Below are 22,775 nucleotides of genomic sequence, written 5' to 3'. Positions count from 1 at the left end.
ATGTACTAGACCTGACATTTTCCATTAAATTTATTAGCCTGATTCAGTTCAACACCAACAAAACGACATTGGATGGGAGTAAAGCATATTCTTCGATATCTTCGCTACTGACATGGGGTTATTTTATTCGAAGAATTCATTCAATTATTCACAAATAATAGGATACACCAATGCAGGATTTATCTGTGACCCATATAAAGGAGTTTCGCAAACAGGTTATGTTTTTACTAGTGGTGGTACAGCTTTCTCATGGCGTTCGAGTAAGCAAAGTGTAACACCCCTATTTTCTTGATATACCAAATTGGGTGGAAATAATAAAAGTCTAAGTCAGTTTTGTTTAGATGAAATACTGGTGGGTTTAAAAATCCTATTTCTCTTCACTTTTGAGGAAACCCTATAGAAAAGAAGGAGGGTGCAGCCGCTCCTTAGTGATGGGAGGAGGAATAAAGAAGAAAAGTGATGGAAATAGAGTTCTCTAGTGAGAGAACAAGCCATGGTTGTGGTCTTAAAGTCATCTAACACGAAAAGAGGTAGATTTCCTATCTCCTAATTTTTTTGTAGGCTCTTTCAATTTATTCCATGATAGGTATAGTATTGTTAGTCACATGAAAGAACGATTAAATGGCTTAGAGACTAGTTTTATCTAGAATTTCATAAAACACATAGAGAGGACAGTATTTCGGTCTAAATTTAATTTACATCTGGTATTGATATATGAATAATCTCGGTATGATTCTTATATGCTTGCAAAGGTATGTTTGTCTAATTTCTAGTAGTTCAAACGGTTCATTAATCCGAGTTCCGAGTGAAGAGTTACGATAGTTTTCGTACAAGGTGTCAAAACAGTGTCTACTGCACGTCGGTTTATATTAAAATTGAATCTGGTGTAGATATATAACGAATATAAGTCTGAGTTTTATATCTTTGGAAATTTCTCTTTGTCTACTTTCTAGTAGTTCAAGCGGTTCACTAATCCGAGTTCCGAGTCAAGAGTTACGATAGTTTTCGTACAAGGTGTCAGAACAGTGTCTACTGCACGTCGGTTTATATTAAAATTGAATCTGGGGTAGATGTATAACGAATCTAAGTCTGATTTTTATATATTTGGAAAGGTCTCTTTGTCTACTTTCTAGTGGTTCAAACGGTTTGTGAATACGAGTTCCGAGTGAAGAGTTATGATAGTTTTTGTACAAGGTGTCAGAACAGTGTCTACTGCACGTCGGTTTATATTAAAATTGAATCTGGTGTAGGTATATAATTAATCTAAGTGTGATTCTTATACGGTTGGAAAGGTTTGTTTGTCTACTTTTTAGTAATTCAAACGGTTCATTAATCCGATTTTCGAGTGAAAAGTTATGACTGTTTTCGTACAAGGTGTCAAGACAGTCTCTAATGAACGAATTTATTGAGATAATTCACATGGTTTCTGTTCTTCAGGCAATGTATCTCCTAGGCAGATACATACCTTCTAGTGGTGAGCCTATGTTTGTTAATTAATATTTTTATTTGTTTATTTGAGATTGCGATCCACGTGAGGATCTACTATAAGCATCATCCCTTCTGACTTGTCATGTGTTGTTGACTTGAATTGTTTGGTGAGTTTGTTTGTAAGTCTTGATAAGAGTCAATGTTTGTTGTTTATTGGTCTGAGATACTTGAACAAGAGTTTGATGATTGTGTCTTTCGACATAATGTGGTTGTCGACGTACATGTCAAGTTTGTGGCCATAAAGGTTTACCTTAGTTAAAGGCATGATATTTTTATCTGCTGAAAAAGGGAAAAAGATCATTGTATTATTAGGGTTAGTATTAGATTAAAATAATACGAGAACCGGAAAACCTAATAATTAATCAAATGACATAAATTATTAGTTTCGAGAGGGATTGGTTAAATCTGATATATTATGTTAGTATTCACCGTTAAATTTCAGATAATGCCAATAATGAATATGAATGCAATGCTTCCTTGATTGGAGATTGAGCTTGCCTACCCGAGACTTAGGTTTGAGGAAATCTACTGCAGTTGGGTTTTAACCCAGCTATTTTGTTTTTCAGGTAATTATTGTGCACTCATGGTAGGTGTTGCTCGTGGATCCAGTTTGAAGGTCTCAAATCTTGGATTTCAAGGCGGTTAGCTTGAGATTTGGGATTTGGGGAGCTACAAAGTGGTATCAGAGCCGAGGACGGTTCTTCGCTGAGGGTGGGGGATTGTAATAGTCCCACATTGCTCACAAGAGTGTCCAGAGACTGGGCTATATGTGTAAGCTCAAGCTTAGTAAGTACCGAGGCCTTTTGGGTAGGCTTGTGGTGCCTTCGCCAAGGACAAAACCCCGTACCTGCGTGAGGTGGTCAAAGCGGGGACAATATCGGCAACTGCTAAGGCTTGGGGCGTTACAAAGTGGTATCAGAGCTCTAGGTTTAGTGGTCCTAGGGTTGTATTGTGGGTTTGATTGTCGTCGTTAGACACGTCATTGTTATGAACACTTTAATAGTGTCTTGCAGAACTGGTTGAATCTAGAATGTGCTTTTGGAATTGCTTTCTTGTGAAAACTTGAAAGAAGTTGTCTTTATATTTTGGGAATCTAAATTGTGATTGCAATTTTTCCATGGGAAGGATAATGGCTATTGATGTGATGTACTTTTTGTTTGTGATGCGTGCGAGTAAATGTCTTATTTGACCGTGATGTCAAACCTAAGGTATGTGATTGTGATTGTAGCAATACATATATTTATGATATACATGAGGGTACTGAAAATCCCTACTTTTATGGGGTTTTGGGTTGTTTGAATGTGTGTTGTGTGATAGTGTATCAGTTGATTATGAATCAACTTAAAAATTTGTTTCGATGAGAAAATGTTAACTGAGAATGGTTGGCTCGACATGTGGGTCGATGCAAACACGAATTTGTTGTCGTGATAGTGGACAACCTCGTGGACCATGATTTTAAGTTCTACTTATTGGATTGAACCAAGAATGGTTGGCTCGACATGTGGGTCGATTGCAAACACTAGTTACTAATGCGATATTGGATAACTTGGTGGACCATGATCTTGAGTTTCGTTAATGGATTGAACTAAGACTGGTTGGCTCGACATGTGGGTCGATTGCAAACACGGGCTTGTCAATTTGATATTGGACAACCCAGTGGACCAGGGGCTTGAGTTCTAATATGGATTGACGATTATAATCCATAAGTGATTGGTGGTTGGCTCGACAGGATGATCGATGCAAACACAAGTTCATTATTGTGGACCACATACTTCTAGTTTGAGAAGTAATAAATTGAACTAAGACTGGTTGGCTCGACATGTGGGTCGATTGCAAACACGGGTTTGTCAATGTGATATTGGACAACCTAGTGGACCAGGGGCTTGGGTTCTAATATGGATTGACGGTTGTAATCCATAGGTGGTTGGCTCGACAGGATGATCGATGCAAACACAAGTTCATTCTTGTGGACCACATACTTCTTGTTTGAGAAGTAATTTACCAACTAGAGGTTGGCTCGCCTCCTGCTCATATGTAAAGTGCTCGTGTTGCACGGATCCCCTCTTTGGGAGGTATCAATGGTTTATTGAGAGGTTTAAGTCGATGCAAACACGGATGCTAAGTGAAGCTATCTTGTGGACCTCAAAAATTGGTTATGCCCCTCCAAAAGGGAAGTTGTATTGTATGAATCTTTTCAACTGTGTAACAGGTTGACTTCAGTTGTGTTGTATTTCTTGTGCTTGTATAACATTTATGTTCTAGCATTTGCTACACTTGATTGCATATTGTTTGTGATTGTGGTATGTTTGATTTCGAGGACGAAATCCTCTTTTTAGGGTGGAAGATTGTAACACCCCTATTTTCTTGATATACCAAATTGGGTGGAAATAATAAAAGTCTAAGTCAGTTTTGTTTAGATGAAATACTGGTGGGTTTAAAAACCCAATTTCTCTTCACTTTTGAGGAAACCCTATAGAAAAGAAAGAGGGTGCAGCCGCTCCTTAGTGATGGGAGGAGGAATAAAGAAGAAAAGTGATGGAAATAGAGTTCTCTAGTGAGAGAACAAGCCATGGTTGTGGTCTTAAAGTCATCTAACACGAAAAGAGGTAGATTTCCTATCTCCTAATTTTTTTGTAGGCTCTTTCAATTTATTCCATGATAGGTATAGTATTGTTAGTCACATGAAAGAACGATTAAATGGCTTAGAGACTAGTTTTATCTAGAATTTCATAAAACACATAGAGAGGACAGTATTTCGGTCTAAATTCAATTTACATCTGGTATTGATATATGAATAATCTCGGTATGATTCTTATATGCTTGCAAAGGTATGTTTGTCTAATTTCTAGTAGTTCAAACGGTTCATTAATCCGAGTTCCGAGTGAAGAGTTACGATAGTTTTCGTACAAGGTGTCAAAACAGTGTCTACTGCACGTCGGTTTATATTAAAATTGAATCTGGTGTAGATATATAACGAATATAAGTCTGAGTTTTATATCTTTGGAAAGGTCTCTTTGTCTACTTTCTAGTAGTTCAAACGGTTCACTAATCCGAGTTCCGAGTCAAGAGTTACGATAGTTTTCGTACAAGGTGTCAGAACAGTGTCTACTGCACGTCGGTTTATATTAAAATTGAATCTGGGGTAGATGTATAAAGAATCTAAGTCTGATTTTTATATATTTGGAAAGGTCTCTTTGTCTACTTTCTAGTGGTTCAAACGGTTTGTGAATACGAGTTCCGAGTGAAGATTTATGATAGTTTTTGTACAAGGTGTCAGAACAGTGTCTACTGCACGTCGGTTTATATTAAAATTGAATCTGGTGTAGGTATATAATTAATCTAAGTGTGATTCTTATACGGTTGGAAAGGTTTGTTTGTCTACTTTTTAGTAATTCAAACGGTTCATTAATCCGATTTTCGAGTGAAAAGTTATGACTGTTTTCGTACAAGGTGTCAAGACAGTCTCTAATGAACGAATTTATTGAGATAATTCACATGGTTTCTGTTCTTCAGGCAATGTATCTCCTAGGCAGATACATACCTTCTAGTGGTGAGCCTATGTTTGTTAATTAATATTTTTATTTGTTTATTTGAGATTGCGATCCACGTGAGGATCTACTATAAGCATCATCCCTTCTGACTTGTCATGTGTTGTTGACTTGAATTGTTTGGTGAGTTTGTTTGTAAGTCTTGATAAGAGTCAATGTTTGTTGTGTATTGGTCTGAGATACTTGAACAAGAGTTTGATGATTGTGTCTTTCGACATAATGTGGTTGTCGACGTACATGTCAAGTTTGTGGCCATAAAGGTTTACCTTAGTTAAAGGCATGATATTTTTATCTGCTGAAAAAAGGAAAAAGATCATTGTATTATCAGGGTTAGTATTAGATTAAAATAATACGAGAACCGGAAAACCTAATAATTAATCAAATGACATAAATTATTAGTTTCGAGAGGGATTGGTTAAATCTGATATATTATGTTAGTATTCACCGTTAAATTTCAGATAATGCCAATAATGAATATGAATGCAATGTTTCCTTGATTGGAGATTGAGCTTGCCTACCCGAGACTTAGGTTTGAGGAAATCTACTGCAGTTGGGTTTTAACCCAGCTATTTTGTTTTTCAGGTAATTATTGTGCACTCATGGTAGGTGTTGCTCGTGGATCCAGTTTGAAGGTCTCAAATCTTGGATTTCAAGGCGGTTAGCTTGAGATTTGGGATTTGGGGCGCTACAAAGTGGTATCAGAGCCGAGGGCGGCTCTTCGCTGAGGGTGGGGGATTGTAATAGTCCCACATTGCTCACAAGAGTGTCCAGAGACTGGGCTATATGTGTAAGCTCAAGCTTAGTAAGTACCGAAGCCTTTTGGGTAGGCTTGTGGTGCCTTCGCCAAGGACAAAACCCCGTACCTGCGTGAGGTGGTCAAAGCGGGGACAATATCGGCAACTGCTAAGGCTTGGGGCGTTACACAAAGTATTCCCGCTACATCTTCTAACCACTCAGAGATTATTGCTCTTCAATAAGCTACCAGAGAATGGGTGTGGCTCGGGTCTATTATCAATCATATTAGAATTTCATGTGATCTTACTGGAATAACAAAGTCACCTACCATTATTTATGAAGATAATGTGGCTTGCATTGCTCAAATCAAGGAATGATATATTAAAGGTGACAGAACGAAACATATATCGCCTAAGTTATTTTTCTCGCACCATCTACAGAAGACTGGGGAATTGATATTCAGAAGATACAATCATGTGGGAGTTATGGTGACTTGTTTACCAAGTCTTTACCAACTACAACGTTCAGACAACTAGTACAAGGCATCAGAATGCGAAACTTAAATAACTTAATGATGTAAGACTACATCGGTCAACGATATGATATTTATTAGGGGGAGATACTATATGAAGATTTTCGTATCACTAGTTGTGAATATCTACACTTTGTACTCTTTTTCCTTCGTCCAGTTTTTTCCCAATGGATTTTTTAGACAAGGTTTTAACAAGACAATATTTTCCGTATTCAGCATCACTCATAACATCTTTTATTGCACTCTTTTTCCTTCATCAGATTTTGTCCCACTGGATTTTTCTGACAAGGTTTTAATGAGGCAATTATTTTGAGTGATGGATATCCAAGGGAGAGTGTTATAAGAATATTAGAATATTGGTGGTTGCCCATGAAATAATCTTTAGTTTCCATGGGGTTTTGGAAGTGGCCCACATAATATGCTTAAGTGTGAATAGTTGCCCATGGAAGTTTCCTTAAGGATTAAGACGGGAAATAACATGAGGTGGTAAGTTGGCTGAGTCATTAAGATGACAAGCATGAGGTGCCTAAAGCAATAAGACATTGTCATCTATGTGCTCCACGTTGCCCCACTTCTCTTCCTATAAGTACACCCTTGACCCTTTAATTATATGTACGAGAAAGTTGAGAAAAAGGTTACTTATCTATATAATAAGGGAGGAGAGTATCTTTCCCCCTCCTCCCAATGGCCATGATTTATCCTCACAAAAGATAAAAGATGGTTGAGATTAATTCTCCCAAAATCTAATGGCTTAAACTCACATGACACCCCATCCAATGGTTTAAATGAAATGGTAGAGCATCTTTTGAAAGATGCCATTTTGAATCACTTTTCCCCCCATTTTGAAATCACTTTTCCCCCCGAATTTGTCCTTTCCCCCTCATTCTCAATTTTTTCAAATGTTTCTTTCTCTCTCATGCAGCCTCTAAGAGGCTGCCTCACGCAGCCGGCCTGCCTCTCTCCTCTTTCTCAACATTTCTCCAGCTCACACCATCTCTCTTTCTCTATCAAACAAAATCCTTATAGCAAGAGCCCATCAAATTTATTTGTGATGGTCAAGATGTAGAGGAATATCAGCTTTTTTTTTTATGAAAGAGAGGAGTATCAGCTTAACAATGCAAAGATTAACGTTTCAGGGGTCATGGATGGTGGTCATGGGAACAAAAGGTGTGACATTAGTAGTGGAGTAAACCATAATAACAATAACGTAGTTTTGGTAAACCAACTCATCTCCCATCAAAAATAGGTTTCAAGTTTGTTTCTCACACGACCTCATTAGAGCAAACAGAATAGTATCAACCCACCATCAATCTCATACAACCTCATCAGATGATGATGAATCATCATATATCTTCCTTTACTGCTCCAACTATCACCTGTTACTATTATAATTACATCACATCTGCCTAAAACCTTAACTTATATACCTATCCATGCCAATTGCTATTGTTGATTATTCTCTATGTAATTACTGATCTCGGATAAATATATTCATTCCGTATTCTATGAGTTGTATTTTTGTTTATTCTATTTTCTTTTTGTGAATTTTTTTTTATTGTGGCATATGTGAGATTGAGCTTGAGTTGTTTATTTCTTCAGTAACTTAATGATCGATTATTACTGTAGTATTTTAATCAGTCGCTAGATCGACCATTTATCAGTTCAGTTCTTTATGTAAATACTGGTTGACCATTTTTTTCTTACCCTATGTTAATTATACTAATTATTTATAATGAACGGTTGTAAATGTTAATCCATGTGGCGTGTGCTTGAAGAATTGCTACTATTAATTGGTTGTTGATCTTGCTTAATTTGTTGTTGTTGTTCATTTTGCTAATTAGATTAAGCATATTGAATCTTGCGTTTTCTTTCTTAGGAGTTTCTGAATTTTTTATTAAGTTTTTTCAAACAAATTTTAGGGTTTGTCGGATCAACTTAGAGTTTATACGAAATAATCACTTAAGGGATTAAAGAAAGAACCTCCTGCAAAAGTACTCATTTGGATTCGAAGTCCATCAAGGAAGTTCGAAATTAAATATTTACTGTCGTAAAAATCATACAACCATGGTTTTGGAAGGAATCATAGAAGTGGTTTGTCACGTGAAAGTTTTTTTTATGAGATTGTCACATGAAAGTTAGCAGTAGATTTATCAAAGAAATGACATGAGATTATCACATGTTCCATATTTTGATTTGGAATGTTTGAACTTATTAGGTCACAACTATTTTCACTTTAAAGTTTACTTTGTGCTACTCGATTTTTGTGGGTTTATAAATTGATTTGTGTTAAATTTAAATCGATTTCTTCGGGGGTTTTATTTAATGCAGTATGGTTTTAATCTATTTCACCGGCTCATGTACGCGCTTGATAAAATTGTCTGTGCCCGGCGGGCACGGGTTATACCCTCGTAAATCTATAAGATAAGAAAAGCTCGGTCTTTCAAGTGATTTTATAATTTAATTTCTCTTTTCTTTGGGTACAATTATATATTACTGGACCTAATTTCTTTTTTCAATCTTGGACTCCCTAAATACTTTGCAACACCTTTTTGAAAAATATTGGGTTTTAACCAAACAAAGTACAAATATTTAGGTTTTTAGCCAAAAAATACAAAAAATTTTGGTTTTTAGCTAAAAAAAAAAAAGTATAACTTGTCTTTTTAATTAAAAAAAGTTTAAAATTGGGTTTTCGGTCCAATTTCCTGTTAATCAATAAATTTCACCCATATGTTTTCCTATTTATATTTTCTTCAACATCTATCTCTCTACAAAATCGGTTGTTCTTCTACCTATACTCTCTCTACATTCTTTAAATTTTGTAGATCTAAAAGCCTAAAATCAATCGCTCTTTAATTTTGTTTTTTTTTTGTAGACAATCGGTCATCAACTACATGAGTGGTAAAGAACTATATGAGTGGTCATCAATAGAGAGAGCCAAAGCGTTACTATTCATTAGCTGACACAGAGACTGAAAAGTGTTGCAGCTTTTAGTGTTCATGACGAAGCACCCAATCAGCAACGAGCATGATTTTGTGTATAAACCAATGAAGCAAAGACTATTAGATTTAAAAGATTCTTTTTAACAGTACTGAAGGATTTAACATCAAAATTACTGGAGTATTTTTCTTGAACGGCTCTCGAGTTTTTTGTTCTTGAACAGACCTAAATTTTTTCATGTAAAGATCTGGAAGATTTTTTAACATATCTATACACTATTGAGAGCTTGTAAACATTTGTCTTCAGTTTCCACGAATAGTAGATGGAACAAGATTTAAAAGCTTGAAGATGTAATTATTTTTCTCTTTTCGTGTGTATGAGGATGATGATGATATTGGAAAGGGTTAATTCTGTTTTGGCCCCAAGTTGTGACCAACTCGTTTTGACCCTCATAATTGTCTGGCAAATCGCTTTGGCCCAAAAGAATTTCGACTTTTTCATAAATACAATCTTGGGGGCTAAAATGTAATTAATTCCAAAAGAAAATTTAAAAACATAAAAGCCCCATCGTCTCCTTATTTCTCCTCCACTTCACCCCATCCCTCCTCCATCTCACATCTTCCTCTCTCCACCTTACACATTCAAAAAATAACTTCTTCCATATTTTATTCTTATTCTCTCCCCTTTCTCTCTCTTGTATGTTGTATCGCTCTAGACTCTTCGGCAAAGAAGCTACCCTTCACCGACCATTGCCCACCTGACCTTGAAGATCTGGAGAAGTAGACCTTTGAACGTCTCCTTCTGATTTGTTGAACCAGACCTCCCCTTCGTCGGAGAGAAGATAGAGAGAGAGGGAAAGAAGAGAGAGAGAGAGACGAAGAAGAAGGTGGAGGAGGAGAGAGAGAAAGGAAGAAGAAGTTTTAGAAGTTCACATTTGTGAAATGAAAATTGTTATGCACATCAATTCTTACAAACATGGGGTTTTCTAAATCTTAACATGACTCTATTTATACTCTACTATAACTACCACTTTTGTCTCATAAACTCCTTCAATTGGACAAATCTTTAATCAACACTATTTTTATATACAGACCCAACCCTCTGCATACAGATATGAGCACCGATCGCCATCAGAAAATGTAGGAATGAGACTTCTTCCGTCTAGAACCTCCTTCCCCATAGAGTTCATTCCATTGATGGAGTTCATTCATGTTTGGAGATTCAGATGACATATTAGCGCAAACCTAGAAAGCAGAGTATCATAGGAGAATATGAAGTGAAGAAAGACGAATATTGAGTTGGATAAGAAGATAGTAATATTTCTCTTTTACCTGTTGATGAGCATATCTGAAGTCATCCATATTAAGGGATCGAATGTCCAACGTTTCAGTAAGGGGAGGTGGTGGTCTGCCTTCTGCAGCTGTTGCTGCAGCCTGCTCATGTTAGGAATAAAAGTATCAGACAGTGTATCGCATGGCTTGAACAGGAAACTTAGAAAAAACAGGAAAGTTTCAAGAAAAAAAAAATAGAAAATACTAATAAGACTGCCGGTTTGAAGGCCTAAACGATCAAAGGCCATTTTCCATCAACAGTGCAAATTTGCGCTATTCCGACATCGGAATCTCCAATTTCTACATCCATTGAGTTATTTCCATTTTCCTTTGCTTCTTTAATTATATGCATGTAACTCTCAGTGAATGCCTCCTCATCATTATGTACCACTCGTCTCGACGCCAGCTATATTTTCCTTGATTAGATACCAACCATGACCACTAGCCTAGATCACCACAAGCTTCTCCATATGGCCGATTACACGCCGAATCCACCCAAATGCCTACTAAATACGCAAGACAAAATGTTATGTCATAACACAGGTCCGGGAGGTCTTTATAGGCAATGTGGGTCTACATGCCTCGGACATGAAACTTCTATGTCACATAATTAACAGATAAGCATTAGATCAATAATTTGAAGATGGAAACTGACCGTTTCCTTTTTTAGAATCTCTCTTAGTGGACAGTAGGCAGCAGTAGCACACAGATTCTGCAACCGAATGAAGCATTTTTTTTAGTAACAGAACAACGAATAAAAAATGAAAAGCGGAAATTTATCAAATAATAGTATCGAAGATGACCTTGAGATCGCTTCCCGAATATCCATCAGTCATACTTGCAATTGCATCTGTATCAACATCAGGTGATAATTTCTCTTGCGCCAGTATCACTTTCAGGATTTTTGATCGATTTGGAGCATCCGGCAAATTTACCATCAATCTATGAAAAAACACTGTGATTAGTAATAGCAGGATAGACTGCACAATTATGCAAGAAGAAACTGGTGATGACATCTTACCTACGAGGAAGCCGTCTAATAATAGCTTCATCAAGGTCAAAGGGCCTATTAGTGGCAGCAAGCACAACCACGCTTGTTGTATCTTTCTTGAGTAAGCCATCCCAGTGGATCATAAATTCATTTTTCAAAATGCGCATACATTTATTTTCTCCTCGTTTTTCTCTACGTCCCAACATGCTATCAACCTTCTCCCAGAGAAAGTCAAGCAATATAACAAGAGTCAAAATTTTGAAAATTTAAACGACAAAATTAAAAAAGTACAATGGAAATTTTATGTTTTAATATTCACCTCATCGACAAAAATAACAGTAGGAGCAAGTTTACTCGCGAGGGAGAAAACAGCTTTCACATACTTCTCAGACTCGGCGAGCATCTACAGAAAAGAGATAAACCAGGGGACAATAAGATTACTTAAACCTAGTAAGTTTAAGAATTGAATTTTTTTTGGAAAAAGGTCGTGTTAGACTATCAACCTTAGACGTAATCCCAGACACTGAAATACTGATGAAGTTCGCACCAGATTCAGCTGCAACAGCTTTAGCGAGCATAGTCTTCCCTGTTCCAGATGGTCCATACAGAAGTATGCCTTTGCAAGGCTGCGAAAAAGTTATCGTCAACTTTGTTCCTCAAAACCCTCAGAGAGAGAATATCAGAATACTATATCAACACATATAGAGCAATGAATTGTAAGGAAAAAGATATTCAATGGACTAGTAACAAGACAAAGAAAGAGAGAAATTAACATTGGAATTTCATATCTATTCTTCACAGATCCAATGAACAAAAGATAAAGGTGCAAACCTTTGTTAGTTGGCTCTTTCTAAACAGCTCTGGCCTTTGCAAAGGAAGCATCACAAGTTCTTTTAATGTATCTTTAACATTCTCAAGAGCTCCTATGTCATCAAACTTCACCCCAATTTCGCTAGGCGAAATTACATCACTTAGAAGATTTCTCTCAAATTCATTGTTTATCACAATATCCTGTGGTTTTCCAGCACATCCATTCCATGAAGATAACCAAAGAAATTCAAAATTTGATCCACAAAGCATTTTTATTAAAGAAATAGGAATTAAACATGTAAATTTTGTCCATGGTTAAACTTAGAATTAAGAATTTGAATCACCTTGAGGGACTTCTTCAAACTGGTGGATTCATTCTGTATAGACTGTAGAAGTGCAAGACCATATTCAATGCTGCCGAATAGTAATTTTGTTCGGTTATAATATAACTATAACCATCTAGATAGTAAAAGTAATGCAATGTTAATATACCTCTCAGGCGGCAAAATAAGCTTTCCATCTTTAGTATCAACATTTTCATTTTTTGTGAGATGGTGTTTCAGAGCCCATCCGACTACATTCTGTGCATCTGTGCATCATGAACAAGATTGGATCTATTATTTAACAAATCGAAGGAGGGTTTCATACGTCATGATATTACAAAATAATAGCATACTTTCGTTCGTAAGAATTTGATCTTCAACACGTAGTGTCTCGAGTTCTTTGCCCTCCAACCAACTACGTCTGAGAACCTATACAAAGTAAGGTCCTTATATTGGAAAATTTAGAAATACCAAGTGAAACTGCTGTCGGAAAACATGTTAAATAAGAAGAAAAATAAACAGGGAAGTCACATACTGTACGTAAGTGGCCCAAATTCCTCATAGTTCTAAAGGCCTTCACATCTTTATTCAACTGTTTTTCCCAAGTAGCCAGAAGGGTCTTCTCCTGCATTAGTTTGTTACCAGGTCATATGATAGTGCACTGCAAACCATAGATGGCTGATTAGCTTTATAGTGCACGAAGTACCTGTGGCGCATGTATGTTGATTCTATTTGGAAATATTTCAATCAGACATTCTTCCTGGAAAAAATCACATCAAAATTAGAATATCAGTTGCCAGTTAACAATTAAAATCATATCATATTAACACACAAAACATTCATTACCATATCCGCAGAATCATGGAAGTGAGTTTGGGTGTTTGTGGGTTTTTGAAATCGTTGAATTCCTTGATGCGACTGCAGAAGAGAACACGTAGATAAGGAGTCAAAATCATTTCATCCAAGATATTTTCAGCATGAGTATTAGTAGAAGAATGACGTACCTCATTCAGAATGTGAGAGCAAATGACAACAGCATCATCGGGAAGATAGTAAGTAAATGTTGACAGTAACTCTTTGTGTCTCCCAAGAAACTTATCGAGGTCTCTCAAAAACAAAATGGTAGGAAAATGTATGCGTTCGGTAGCCACCTCGAATAATGCCTCTATGACTAATTTCTTAAAATCATCCTCAGCTGATGTTTCTACTGTAAGATCATTAGCTACAAAATAAAGTAAAGCTTCAACGTCTTCATTTAAAGTTACAGCAACACATCAATAATGTGATAGAGCACCACTGTTGCATAAGAATGCATGATTTTTCTCACATATACCTCCGAGGTCAACCCCATTTTTAGAAGATCCATCATCTTCAGAACGAATGTGAACTCTCGAGATAGTTCTATGAGCAGGGTCCCTGAATGTACAATGTCCAAGAAATAATTAGACTAAAATGACTAGAAATCATTTGGCTACAGTTAAATGTTTAAACTCCCCCGTGTTTCATCAAGTAGAGAACGGTTCTCGAATAAGGAAAGGCATACATCTTTGTTCTGCAAAGTGGAAAAGAAAACACTATTTTTCTATCACAACATGAGTCGTACTACACTTACAGATTTATTACCGATCTCGATACTCATTTTGTTATTAATTTGAGCATCATAAAGTGAGGTGAAAATTTTTCCTTGCTTCATGTCTTTGAATTCAATATGACTATTTATCTCGCTCAAAGCCATTGAATGCTATACTAAAGCTAATAGCTACTGATTGCAGTATAAAGCATGTCTTCTCTGTACTTCGTTAACATGGTATTAATGATCGAACACGAATTGAAATAGAAGACTTGAGAACAAGCTTAGGCAACACATGAGCAAAAGAAAGAAACATTCAAGATACGAGTATAAGCTCAGTAGCTGTAAGCATGAAAAAAGTACCCGGAAAAAGCTGATGTTAGTAGATTTACGCCCCGACTCACAAATTTTGCGGTATCGCCTGCATTTTCAAAAGGATAGCCTAAAAAAGAATGTAATTAAGGGTTTCAAGCCAATGTTTCGTAGATTAAATGAAAGTGCCACCTTTTAAGAATTGATTTTTCGACATCTTTGGAGAAGCTGTAGAGTGGTCTCCTTGCTCTGGCTGAGATTCCTGACAGAAACAAAAGCAATTAGAAATTTCAGTGCTAAGTTTATCTGCGAGTTTATTTTCTGATTAATCTTCAATGATGACAAAAGAAATGTGAAGTTGATTATATAAACGCCATAAAAGAGATTTTAGGTGCGCTTTAGTGAACTTAAACTGTGTTATTCTCCAGGGGTAGTCAGTCACACAAATGAGTATTTGAATAACCAAAAAAAATAGATGCATCTTCTTCTTACACACAGAAATGAGTTGAAATCAAATATTAGTAGTTTAGCCTCAAAGTAATTAGCTAGTGCCTTGGCCAGCATCTCCTGATATATTTCGGAACCTGCAAATATTGTCACAAGAAATAACTTCTTATGATATTGACCACTTGCAATTAATATTTCATATGCAAATAAATACATTTGTAAGTACAAAAAAAAAATTACTAACCTGCTGGACCCGAGAGAAGAACATGCGGGTCCAAACATGACAATTCGGTACAGTAGTGTAAGAGTTCTCTATGACCCATGACTAAAATAGCAGCACTTATCAGAATATGAATCGTGCTCTCACTGTTCAAAGTTTTAGGACACATTAAATAGTTACAGTTAGGCATCATAGGGCAAAACCTAAAGATCAATTGAGAAAAGTAGAATACATTATTGACATGACAAGGGTTGAAGTCCAATAAAACCCAAAACTCGAAAACATTGACCCAAAGATTGGGTGGGGCACAATGTGCAATGTTGAAACGGGAAAACGATGACCCAAAGATGTTAGAATCTTGGGTTTGGAATAATAATACCTCAGATGATCATATGGGAATTTATCAAAAGTGACTCCGATTTCTTTGCCATTAAGAATTCCAGCATGAATATCAGCTTTCAGCATTTCCATTTCTGATAAGTACTTGATATGGTTTTCTGGTTTAACTTCAGCAGCTTTACTGCTCCTTTTCTTTTGCCTTGTAAAAGTACTCACATGAATCCATGGGTTATCTACCAAAATCAGTGAAGAAAACCCATCAAAATAATCAAAACCCTAACTCAAAAAAAAAATCAAATTTAACACTTAAAAACCCTTCCTATCTCAAAAATCAAAAACCAATTACCATCTGTTAATGGCACTGAAACCCTATTTGTCCCCTTAGAAGAATCTGATTCAGAACCACCAGGTTTCGATTCAGAACCAGAATCTGATTGAGGTTTAGAATCTGACTTTGAAGTAGAATCCACATTCAAACTACTTTCATCCTATAAAGAAATTATCAGCAATGTCAAGATCACAATACTTCAAAATTCAAGAAGAAGCAAAGAGAAATAACCAATTTAATTTACCTTTTCTAGGTTGGTGGAATTCGAAGGAACAGAACTTTGATTAGATTTCTCCTCATTTAAATCACTGATTTCATCCTAAAAGATATTGAAATCGGAAGTAAGAAAACAGAATCAGCAATTTCAATACATCAAATACAGAATTTAAGAACACACAAAGCGGATTCAAGATACTGAAAATTAACCTTTTCTACTTTTGTTTCTGAGAGTTTATCATCAGAAGATGAACATTTCTTACTGTTATTACTCGACTGAGTTTCTTTTTCCCCGTCTGGAACCATCACTCGTACTCCTGTTGAGAGAGAGAGTTTTTAGAGAGAGAGAGAGTTTTTAGAGAGAGAGAGAGAGAGAGAGAGAGAGAGAGAGAGATTAGGGTGATGGTTTTCTTGGAGATTCTTTGTTAATTTAGTTCAGGTAGTAATTTATAGTGACTTTTGCAAGATAACAAACTAATCATTGAAGAGAGTTAACAGATAAAAGAGTGAATTTAGGGCGTGTCGTTGTTGGTTCGTCTGGCGGTTAGGTTCGTTAGAAAGTGGATATAACAATACTCTAGGATGCTACTATATAACACTATCATTTTACTCATTACACCTTCGGTTATAATAATACTCGTATTTTTGTCTTAAGAACGTCCTCAAGTAGAGCATGTAATTTTGGTGTTCTCTAAGGTTGTGTTTGATATCAGGGAAACAATTCCATGGAAATAAAAGAATTTCGTGGAAAGTCTTACGAGAAATTTGTTCCGTGGAAATAAAGTTCTTTCGTTTGGTAGTCATTTATTATTCCGTGGAATTACGAACTTTGTTATTTGGTCGACAACTAACTACTACGAATATAACATTCAATTAAGAGTTTTTACTTACCCTTTATATAGCCAAAATTACATTTTCATCGTTATGCTGTCTAAATTACATTTTCATCCTTATATTGTCTAAATTACATTTTTACCCTCATGTTTTCAAAATAATATTATTACCCCTATGTTGTAAAATTATTTAACCTTGTGTCACTTTGCTAATTTAAAAGTAAGAATGTCAAGTTGTGAATAAAACAAGATGAAAATGTAAATTTGACAATGTATCGATAAAAAAGGGATTTCACTAATATAAAAGAGTAAGGTTGTCATTTTACTGTAAAAGTGTAGGCCATTTTTATAAGATAAAAGTAAGAATGTCATTCAAACCACATAAGGGTCAATATGTCATTTTGATATTATACGAGGGTAAAAATGTCATTTTGACAACATAAGGGTAAAATGCCAATTTGATATTATAAAAGGGTAAGAATGTAATTTTGGCTATATGAAGGTAAAATGTCATTTTGACAACTTTGTAAACATGTCATTTGGTAAGAAGGACAAAAATGTCATTTGTACAATGTATAAGTAAAAAATTATTTTGCCAAATTTTATAGGTAAAAATATCATTGCGAACATATCTAGAGATAAATATTAGGTGTCAAGTATTCGAATATATTAAAATATTTTTATTTTGATTTTTGACTTTCCACGGAAACTAATTCCGAGGGGGGAGCAAGGAATTAAAAGTGGACTATTTCATGGAAATGGATTCCCTAAGGAATTAAAGCCACGGAATTACATTTCGTATCAAACGGTGGAAATACCTATTTCCATGGAAATTCTTTTATTTCCATGGAAATGGGAGATATCAAACACACCCTAATTTTAATTCCTCATTTATAATACTTTTTAAAATAAAAAAAACTAACAGAGTGACTAGTTTCGTGATGTTCTTTTTTCTTAAAAGTGTAACTTCGTTGATATTTTAAAGCCTTTGAAGTTTAAATTATACCGAATAATTTAACCTCCAAAATATTTACTTACATTTTTAGAAAAGCACGAGGAAACAAACTCTTCTATAGCTATCGTTGTGTTGTAAGTCTGGGGAAAAATAAGTTTGTGGGTACAAAATTTTAAGTGGATAATTTGTAGTTTTAATTGTATGCTTTATTTTGTTTCTCTCAACTCCTACGTCCATTCTCTCTCCACTCTATTGGTCGTCGGCAAAGGAATATTGCTGATATATTATAATTTTTCTTTTAAATTTTTCTGCTCAGCCCACCACCTTTCACCACCATTATTTCTTTCTCCTCCTTCCTTTCCCTCTCTCCTCTCCCCTCTTCATCTCTTCCCTTCGCCGGAATAAATCTTTCCCTCTCTCCCCTCACCTCCTCTCTTCTCTTCCTCAGAATATATATAGAGAGAGAGAAATGGAGAGAGAGATGAAGAAAGTGAGAGAGGAGTAGAGAGAGAGAGAGATGGAGATGGTGGCATTGGAAGAAGAGGTGAAGACAAAAAGGAGGATGGAAGTAGTAGAGAGAGAGAGAGAGAGAGAGAGAGAGAGAGAGAGAGATGGAGGTGGTGGCATTGGAAGGAGAGGTGAAGACAAAAAGGAGGACAAAAACGGTGGACATAGAGAGATGGATGGAGGTGGTGGCATTGGAAGGAGAGGAGAAAACAAAAAGGATGAGAAAAATAGTGGAGGTGATGAAGAAGAATAAGAAATATTTTTTTCCCTTTTAAAATTTTGTATCTTGGAAAATTTTAAAAAATTTATAATTTGTATTTTCAAAAAACTTCAAATCTTAACTTAACAAAAAAAAGACCTATCTTCACGTCTTACAGTAAGATAAAAGGGCAGGACGATCTACCCAGATGCTTATCTTAAGAACATCGTCGCGGTTGCAGGAACTGGCTACATCATATATGATTCCCAATCGATTTTCAAATCAATTCTAGCGGAGCCAACTCGTGGGCGGAACGCAGAAGAATGTGAACGGAAAACTATATCTCGTGGGATCTCATGGGCCATTGACAATAATATTGAGTATCTTCATATTGTAAGCGACAACAAATCCATCATTGACTCTTTCAAAAGCTCCTCATCAACAGTTCAATGGCAATCTCAAGGCCAGATCGACGCAATACGAAAGAGCAGTGTATTATTCAAAGATATCACCGGCAGATTTAATCACCATGCAAACAAATTAGCCAAACGGGCTTGTCAAAACAATTGTAAACATGTTTTTCCCTTCTTTCTTTGAACTTGTAACTAGGATTGTTCTTTTTCTATGTTATTTGCTTTCAACAAATAAAAATCACTATGGCCTCCAGATTTTCGCATACTGTATATTCCTGTAATTACAATGTAAATAAAAAATAGACAAATCTTGATGGACATCAAAAAAACAGTTTGCCTGCATGGCTTATGTCAATATCTCATCCATATATACCATATTTTTTTTTGCTGAAACTATATATATATATATATATAATGATGTTGTCAATTCTATTCCTCCCTACTCCACTGTAAGGTCATCGTAGGTGAATGTTTTCTTACAAAAATTCACCTAAGCCCTAAATCTTCAAGCGGTGCGTGGCTTCATACTTTGCTTCATGCCAAAGTATTATTCATCCGAAATATCTACTTTCAATTAATGGTTGGACAAAATAATCAGATGGAACTAGATTTCGTTTGTCCTTAAAAAGGATGATTTGTTTTTGGTAGATGAAAATAAAAAACTTGTTTCCCCATATGGTTACCAAAATCCCTCAAACCAAAATCCATTACCACTTGGTAAAAAAACGGAAGTCAAGAATCTTTATGTCATAAAACAAAGATCTAAGAAAGCAATGAAAAGGTATTCAAACACCAAAAAAAAAGGAAGAAAAACTTGGACTGCACCAACTCTACTACTATATTCCTCAACTCTAGTCTTAAGATGATGCACCACTGCGAAGAACTTGACCTTTCTTTGATTTCCTTGGTGCCAATTGAGTGTCAGCCTGCAAATATAAATTGAAAAGCTCTAATTAGTGAGGAACTAAGGTTTCACTATGTACCATAACGAGGTGAAGTGAAACCGAGGGATAATGATATTTCTGTTTCACTAGAGTTAAGAACTACAACTCTATGTGGCACAACATAGTTTCAGTAAGATTTATATGGTAATGAGTTTACCTCTTTCTTAACTGCTTCTTCCTTTTCAGACAAAGTTAACTCAATGTGGCAAGGAGATGACATATAAGCTGCGAAAAACAAACATAATCAGGGGGAATAAATAAAAATAAACTGAAGTTATTAAGCTGACAGACAAATAGCAAAAATTGATTTTTGAGTATCGAACTTACGGTTGATTCTTCCGTGAGCACGATATGTCCTACGTCTTTGCTTTTGGGCTTGGTTAACTTGGATGTGAGAAATGTAAAGAGAATCCACGTCCAAACCTTTCACCTGCAAAATATAGGAAGTAATATTTTGAGTTGCAGATTTTGAGTTAATCGTTTAAGAAAAGGGAAGGGGTGTCAAGAAATGTTACATCAGCATTGCTCTCAGCATTTTTTAGCAAATCAAGGATAAACTTGGCAGATTTTGCAGGCCATCGTCCTTGGCCATTTGAGTGACGGTTCTTTGCTTGAGCAGTCCTACCAACACCACCACAGAAGCGTCGGAAGGGAATTGCTTGTTTGTGAGCTAACACATCTTCTAAATACCTCTTAGCTTTGACGAGAGGCAATTTTCTAATGGAAAAAGCTGTCTCCCTTGTGTTCTGATACAAGTAAGGGATAGACAGAAAATGAGTGAGAACAGATCAATTTTCAAACTAGTATATGAGCACAAAAATAACTTTCGTGATCAACAAAAGAAACCAATCATCATTTCTGAAGTAATACAATTCGTGCATTATAGTGTACAGAATTCATACAAGATAAAATGAGTACATTGTACTGCATAAGACAAAGTACATTTATTTGTGTGCATATACATAGATAATATGCTTAGAAGAAAATAAAGGCGAAAGAGCATAAAGCCTTGGTCGAGTGATTCGGACTCCAGAGTCACCACGCTGCCTCTGGGTTGGGGCCTAGCCGAACCAAACAGTAGTAACAACCGCAACTACTTGGGTAACAACTAACATGTTTATATTTTTATATTTCATAACTATATTGTACCATTACTTACTGAACCTTTGGTTCTAAAGGTTTACCCAAATACAACGGAATGATTCGCCTGGACATAACGACATATCTACTCATATATCTCAATAGAACCCTAATTTTTTTTTCAGGTTAAGATGTCAATACCAACTACCCAAACACATTCCTATTAAGCAAAACAAATATTACGACTTGTTACAGTCTTATGGAACTTGTGTAGTAACTAACAAGAATATCTGAAATATAGAAGCCCATTACTCCATTACCAACAATCAAAATAACCTCATGCTACATGGAATGCTAACCAGTTGAGATTCAGAATTTCAGTAAGAGCCCACAAAAGTTCTAACTCGATTCTGACGATTATCTCAAGATAATTAGGGTCAATCGTCTTACAATTTTAGCTTTCTATATTCATTATAACTCATTTCATCTACTGTCACGAAATCTAGATAATTAGGTTAAGTGTGTCATTATCCTTCACAATACAGTAAGAACTAACATTCCGTCAAACTAATCCAAGTTCTTACAGATATATAATAACTCGATGAACTTAAACTAGGTTAGCAACCCAACAAACCCTAAATTTAGATAATCAAACTCAAATAAACGCACCTTAAAATGAACTCTAAGATCTGCCCCTCTGGCCTTGCAAGCTGAGAAAAAGGAAATAAAAACACAAAATCAGATCATAAATGCTAGATCGAACATGACAAAAACGAAAAACTGAAGCCCTCAAATCAATGAAAAAACAACGGAGACCGGAAAAATTCACTGTAACGGTTGAAACAGAACATTTCATGTTGATTAGAGAGATGCTTACACTTGGTAGGGTTGTCGGGCTCCTTCGAATACTTCACCTGAAAGAAGAAATATGAGATTGAAAAGATTAACCAGACACCAAATCAATCAATGAAGAAAGATAGAGATAACTTTAGAAAGATAGAGATAACTTTAGAAAGATTGAAAACTACCATTCTTGATCTGCTTCTTCTTCTTCTTCTTCTTCCTCCTCTCTTTTCTGGTGAGCCAATCCCAAAATGTGGCAAAAAATAGCTTTAATAGTATGGAGAAACCTTAACCTAGGGTTTTGGTTGGAGCGCTGACAGATATAGTGGGCTTGGACTTACTTAAGCCTGGTAGGGCCATGTAAGGTCTTGGGAAGTTCTAAAAGCGTCTCCTCAAAATGCTATTTTAGCACTCCCAAGTGTTAAGAAGATGACTGAAAGCGCCTCATATTATGGTGAAGAACGGATAGAGGAAGGCCTCAACCAAAGAAAACAAATGAGGATTCAACCTAGATTATTGGGGCGTTCTAAAAATTATCAACATGAGAGAGCCAACTAAACATATTGTAGGGAAGATGCCAACAAAAAAAGAACTATGTTTTTTCTAGAACCAAAAGTCTATTAAACTGGAATAAGTTACAATTAGTCCTAACCAATACATAAAAGACCATACAAACAGGTCGCCAGATCGTGGGCCTCTTTATTACTTGCTCTGTTGCAATACATCAGGTCTACTTGGATTGAGTTAATTCTCCTTTTGAGACCCTCGATTTCGTCCATCGAACGCCAGGGTACCTCGGCATCAACGGTGGAAATTAAGTTTATGAGAACTAGGGCATCTCCTTCTATTATAAAAGAATCTAACCCTAATTCTT

At 35.9% G+C, this 22,775-nt stretch overlaps 2 protein-coding genes across 8 annotated transcripts; both read right to left on the bottom strand.

Annotated features, from left to right (window-relative positions):
• Positions 1-10,173: 10,173 nt before the first annotated feature.
• Positions 10,174-16,689, bottom strand: LOC147567432 (uncharacterized). 7 transcript variants are annotated; one of them, XR_015230765.1, is made up of 25 exons: positions 16,338-16,610; positions 16,156-16,230; positions 15,930-16,071; positions 15,624-15,816; positions 15,269-15,390; positions 15,070-15,161; positions 14,770-14,839; positions 14,629-14,686; positions 14,029-14,111; positions 13,700-13,917; positions 13,542-13,613; positions 13,402-13,455; positions 13,231-13,320; positions 13,049-13,124; positions 12,865-12,961; positions 12,717-12,786; positions 12,394-12,573; positions 12,066-12,188; positions 11,882-11,965; positions 11,593-11,777; positions 11,375-11,513; positions 11,227-11,283; positions 10,777-11,077; positions 10,572-10,673; positions 10,174-10,484 (listed from the first exon to the last, which is right to left on the bottom strand). XR_015230765.1 is itself a non-coding variant. In XM_086654085.1 (24 exons), the coding sequence occupies exons 1-24, from the start codon at positions 16,431-16,433 to the stop codon at positions 10,371-10,373; spliced, it is 2,592 nt and encodes an 863-aa protein (XP_086510211.1). In that variant the 5' UTR covers positions 16,434-16,689; the 3' UTR covers positions 10,174-10,370. The 7 variants fall into 7 exon arrangements, 1 of the variants encoding a protein (XP_086510211.1); XR_015230766.1 differs by having other exon boundaries at positions 10,960-11,077; XR_015230767.1 differs by having other exon boundaries at positions 11,005-11,077.
• Positions 16,690-19,648: 2,959 nt separating this feature from the next.
• On the bottom strand, positions 19,649-22,345 carry LOC147567431 (large ribosomal subunit protein uL22-like). The gene is made up of 7 exons (XM_086654086.1): positions 22,087-22,345; positions 21,936-21,972; positions 21,728-21,768; positions 20,494-20,724; positions 20,306-20,408; positions 20,136-20,203; positions 19,649-19,960 (listed from the first exon to the last, which is right to left on the bottom strand). Exons 1-7 carry the CDS (start codon positions 22,087-22,089, stop codon positions 19,892-19,894), a joined length of 552 nt encoding a protein of 183 aa, XP_086510212.1. The 5' UTR covers positions 22,090-22,345; the 3' UTR covers positions 19,649-19,891.
• Positions 22,346-22,775: the final 430 nt, after the last annotated feature.

Source organism: Eschscholzia californica, unplaced genomic scaffold (genome assembly GCF_041429995.1).
Source record: "Eschscholzia californica isolate CP2 unplaced genomic scaffold, dmEscCali1.0.p SCAF_1, whole genome shotgun sequence".
NCBI lineage: Eukaryota > Viridiplantae > Streptophyta > Magnoliopsida > Ranunculales > Papaveraceae > Eschscholzia > Eschscholzia californica.
Note: the sequence above shows the minus strand (reverse complement) of the source record. Positions and strands in the feature narration are given on the sequence as shown.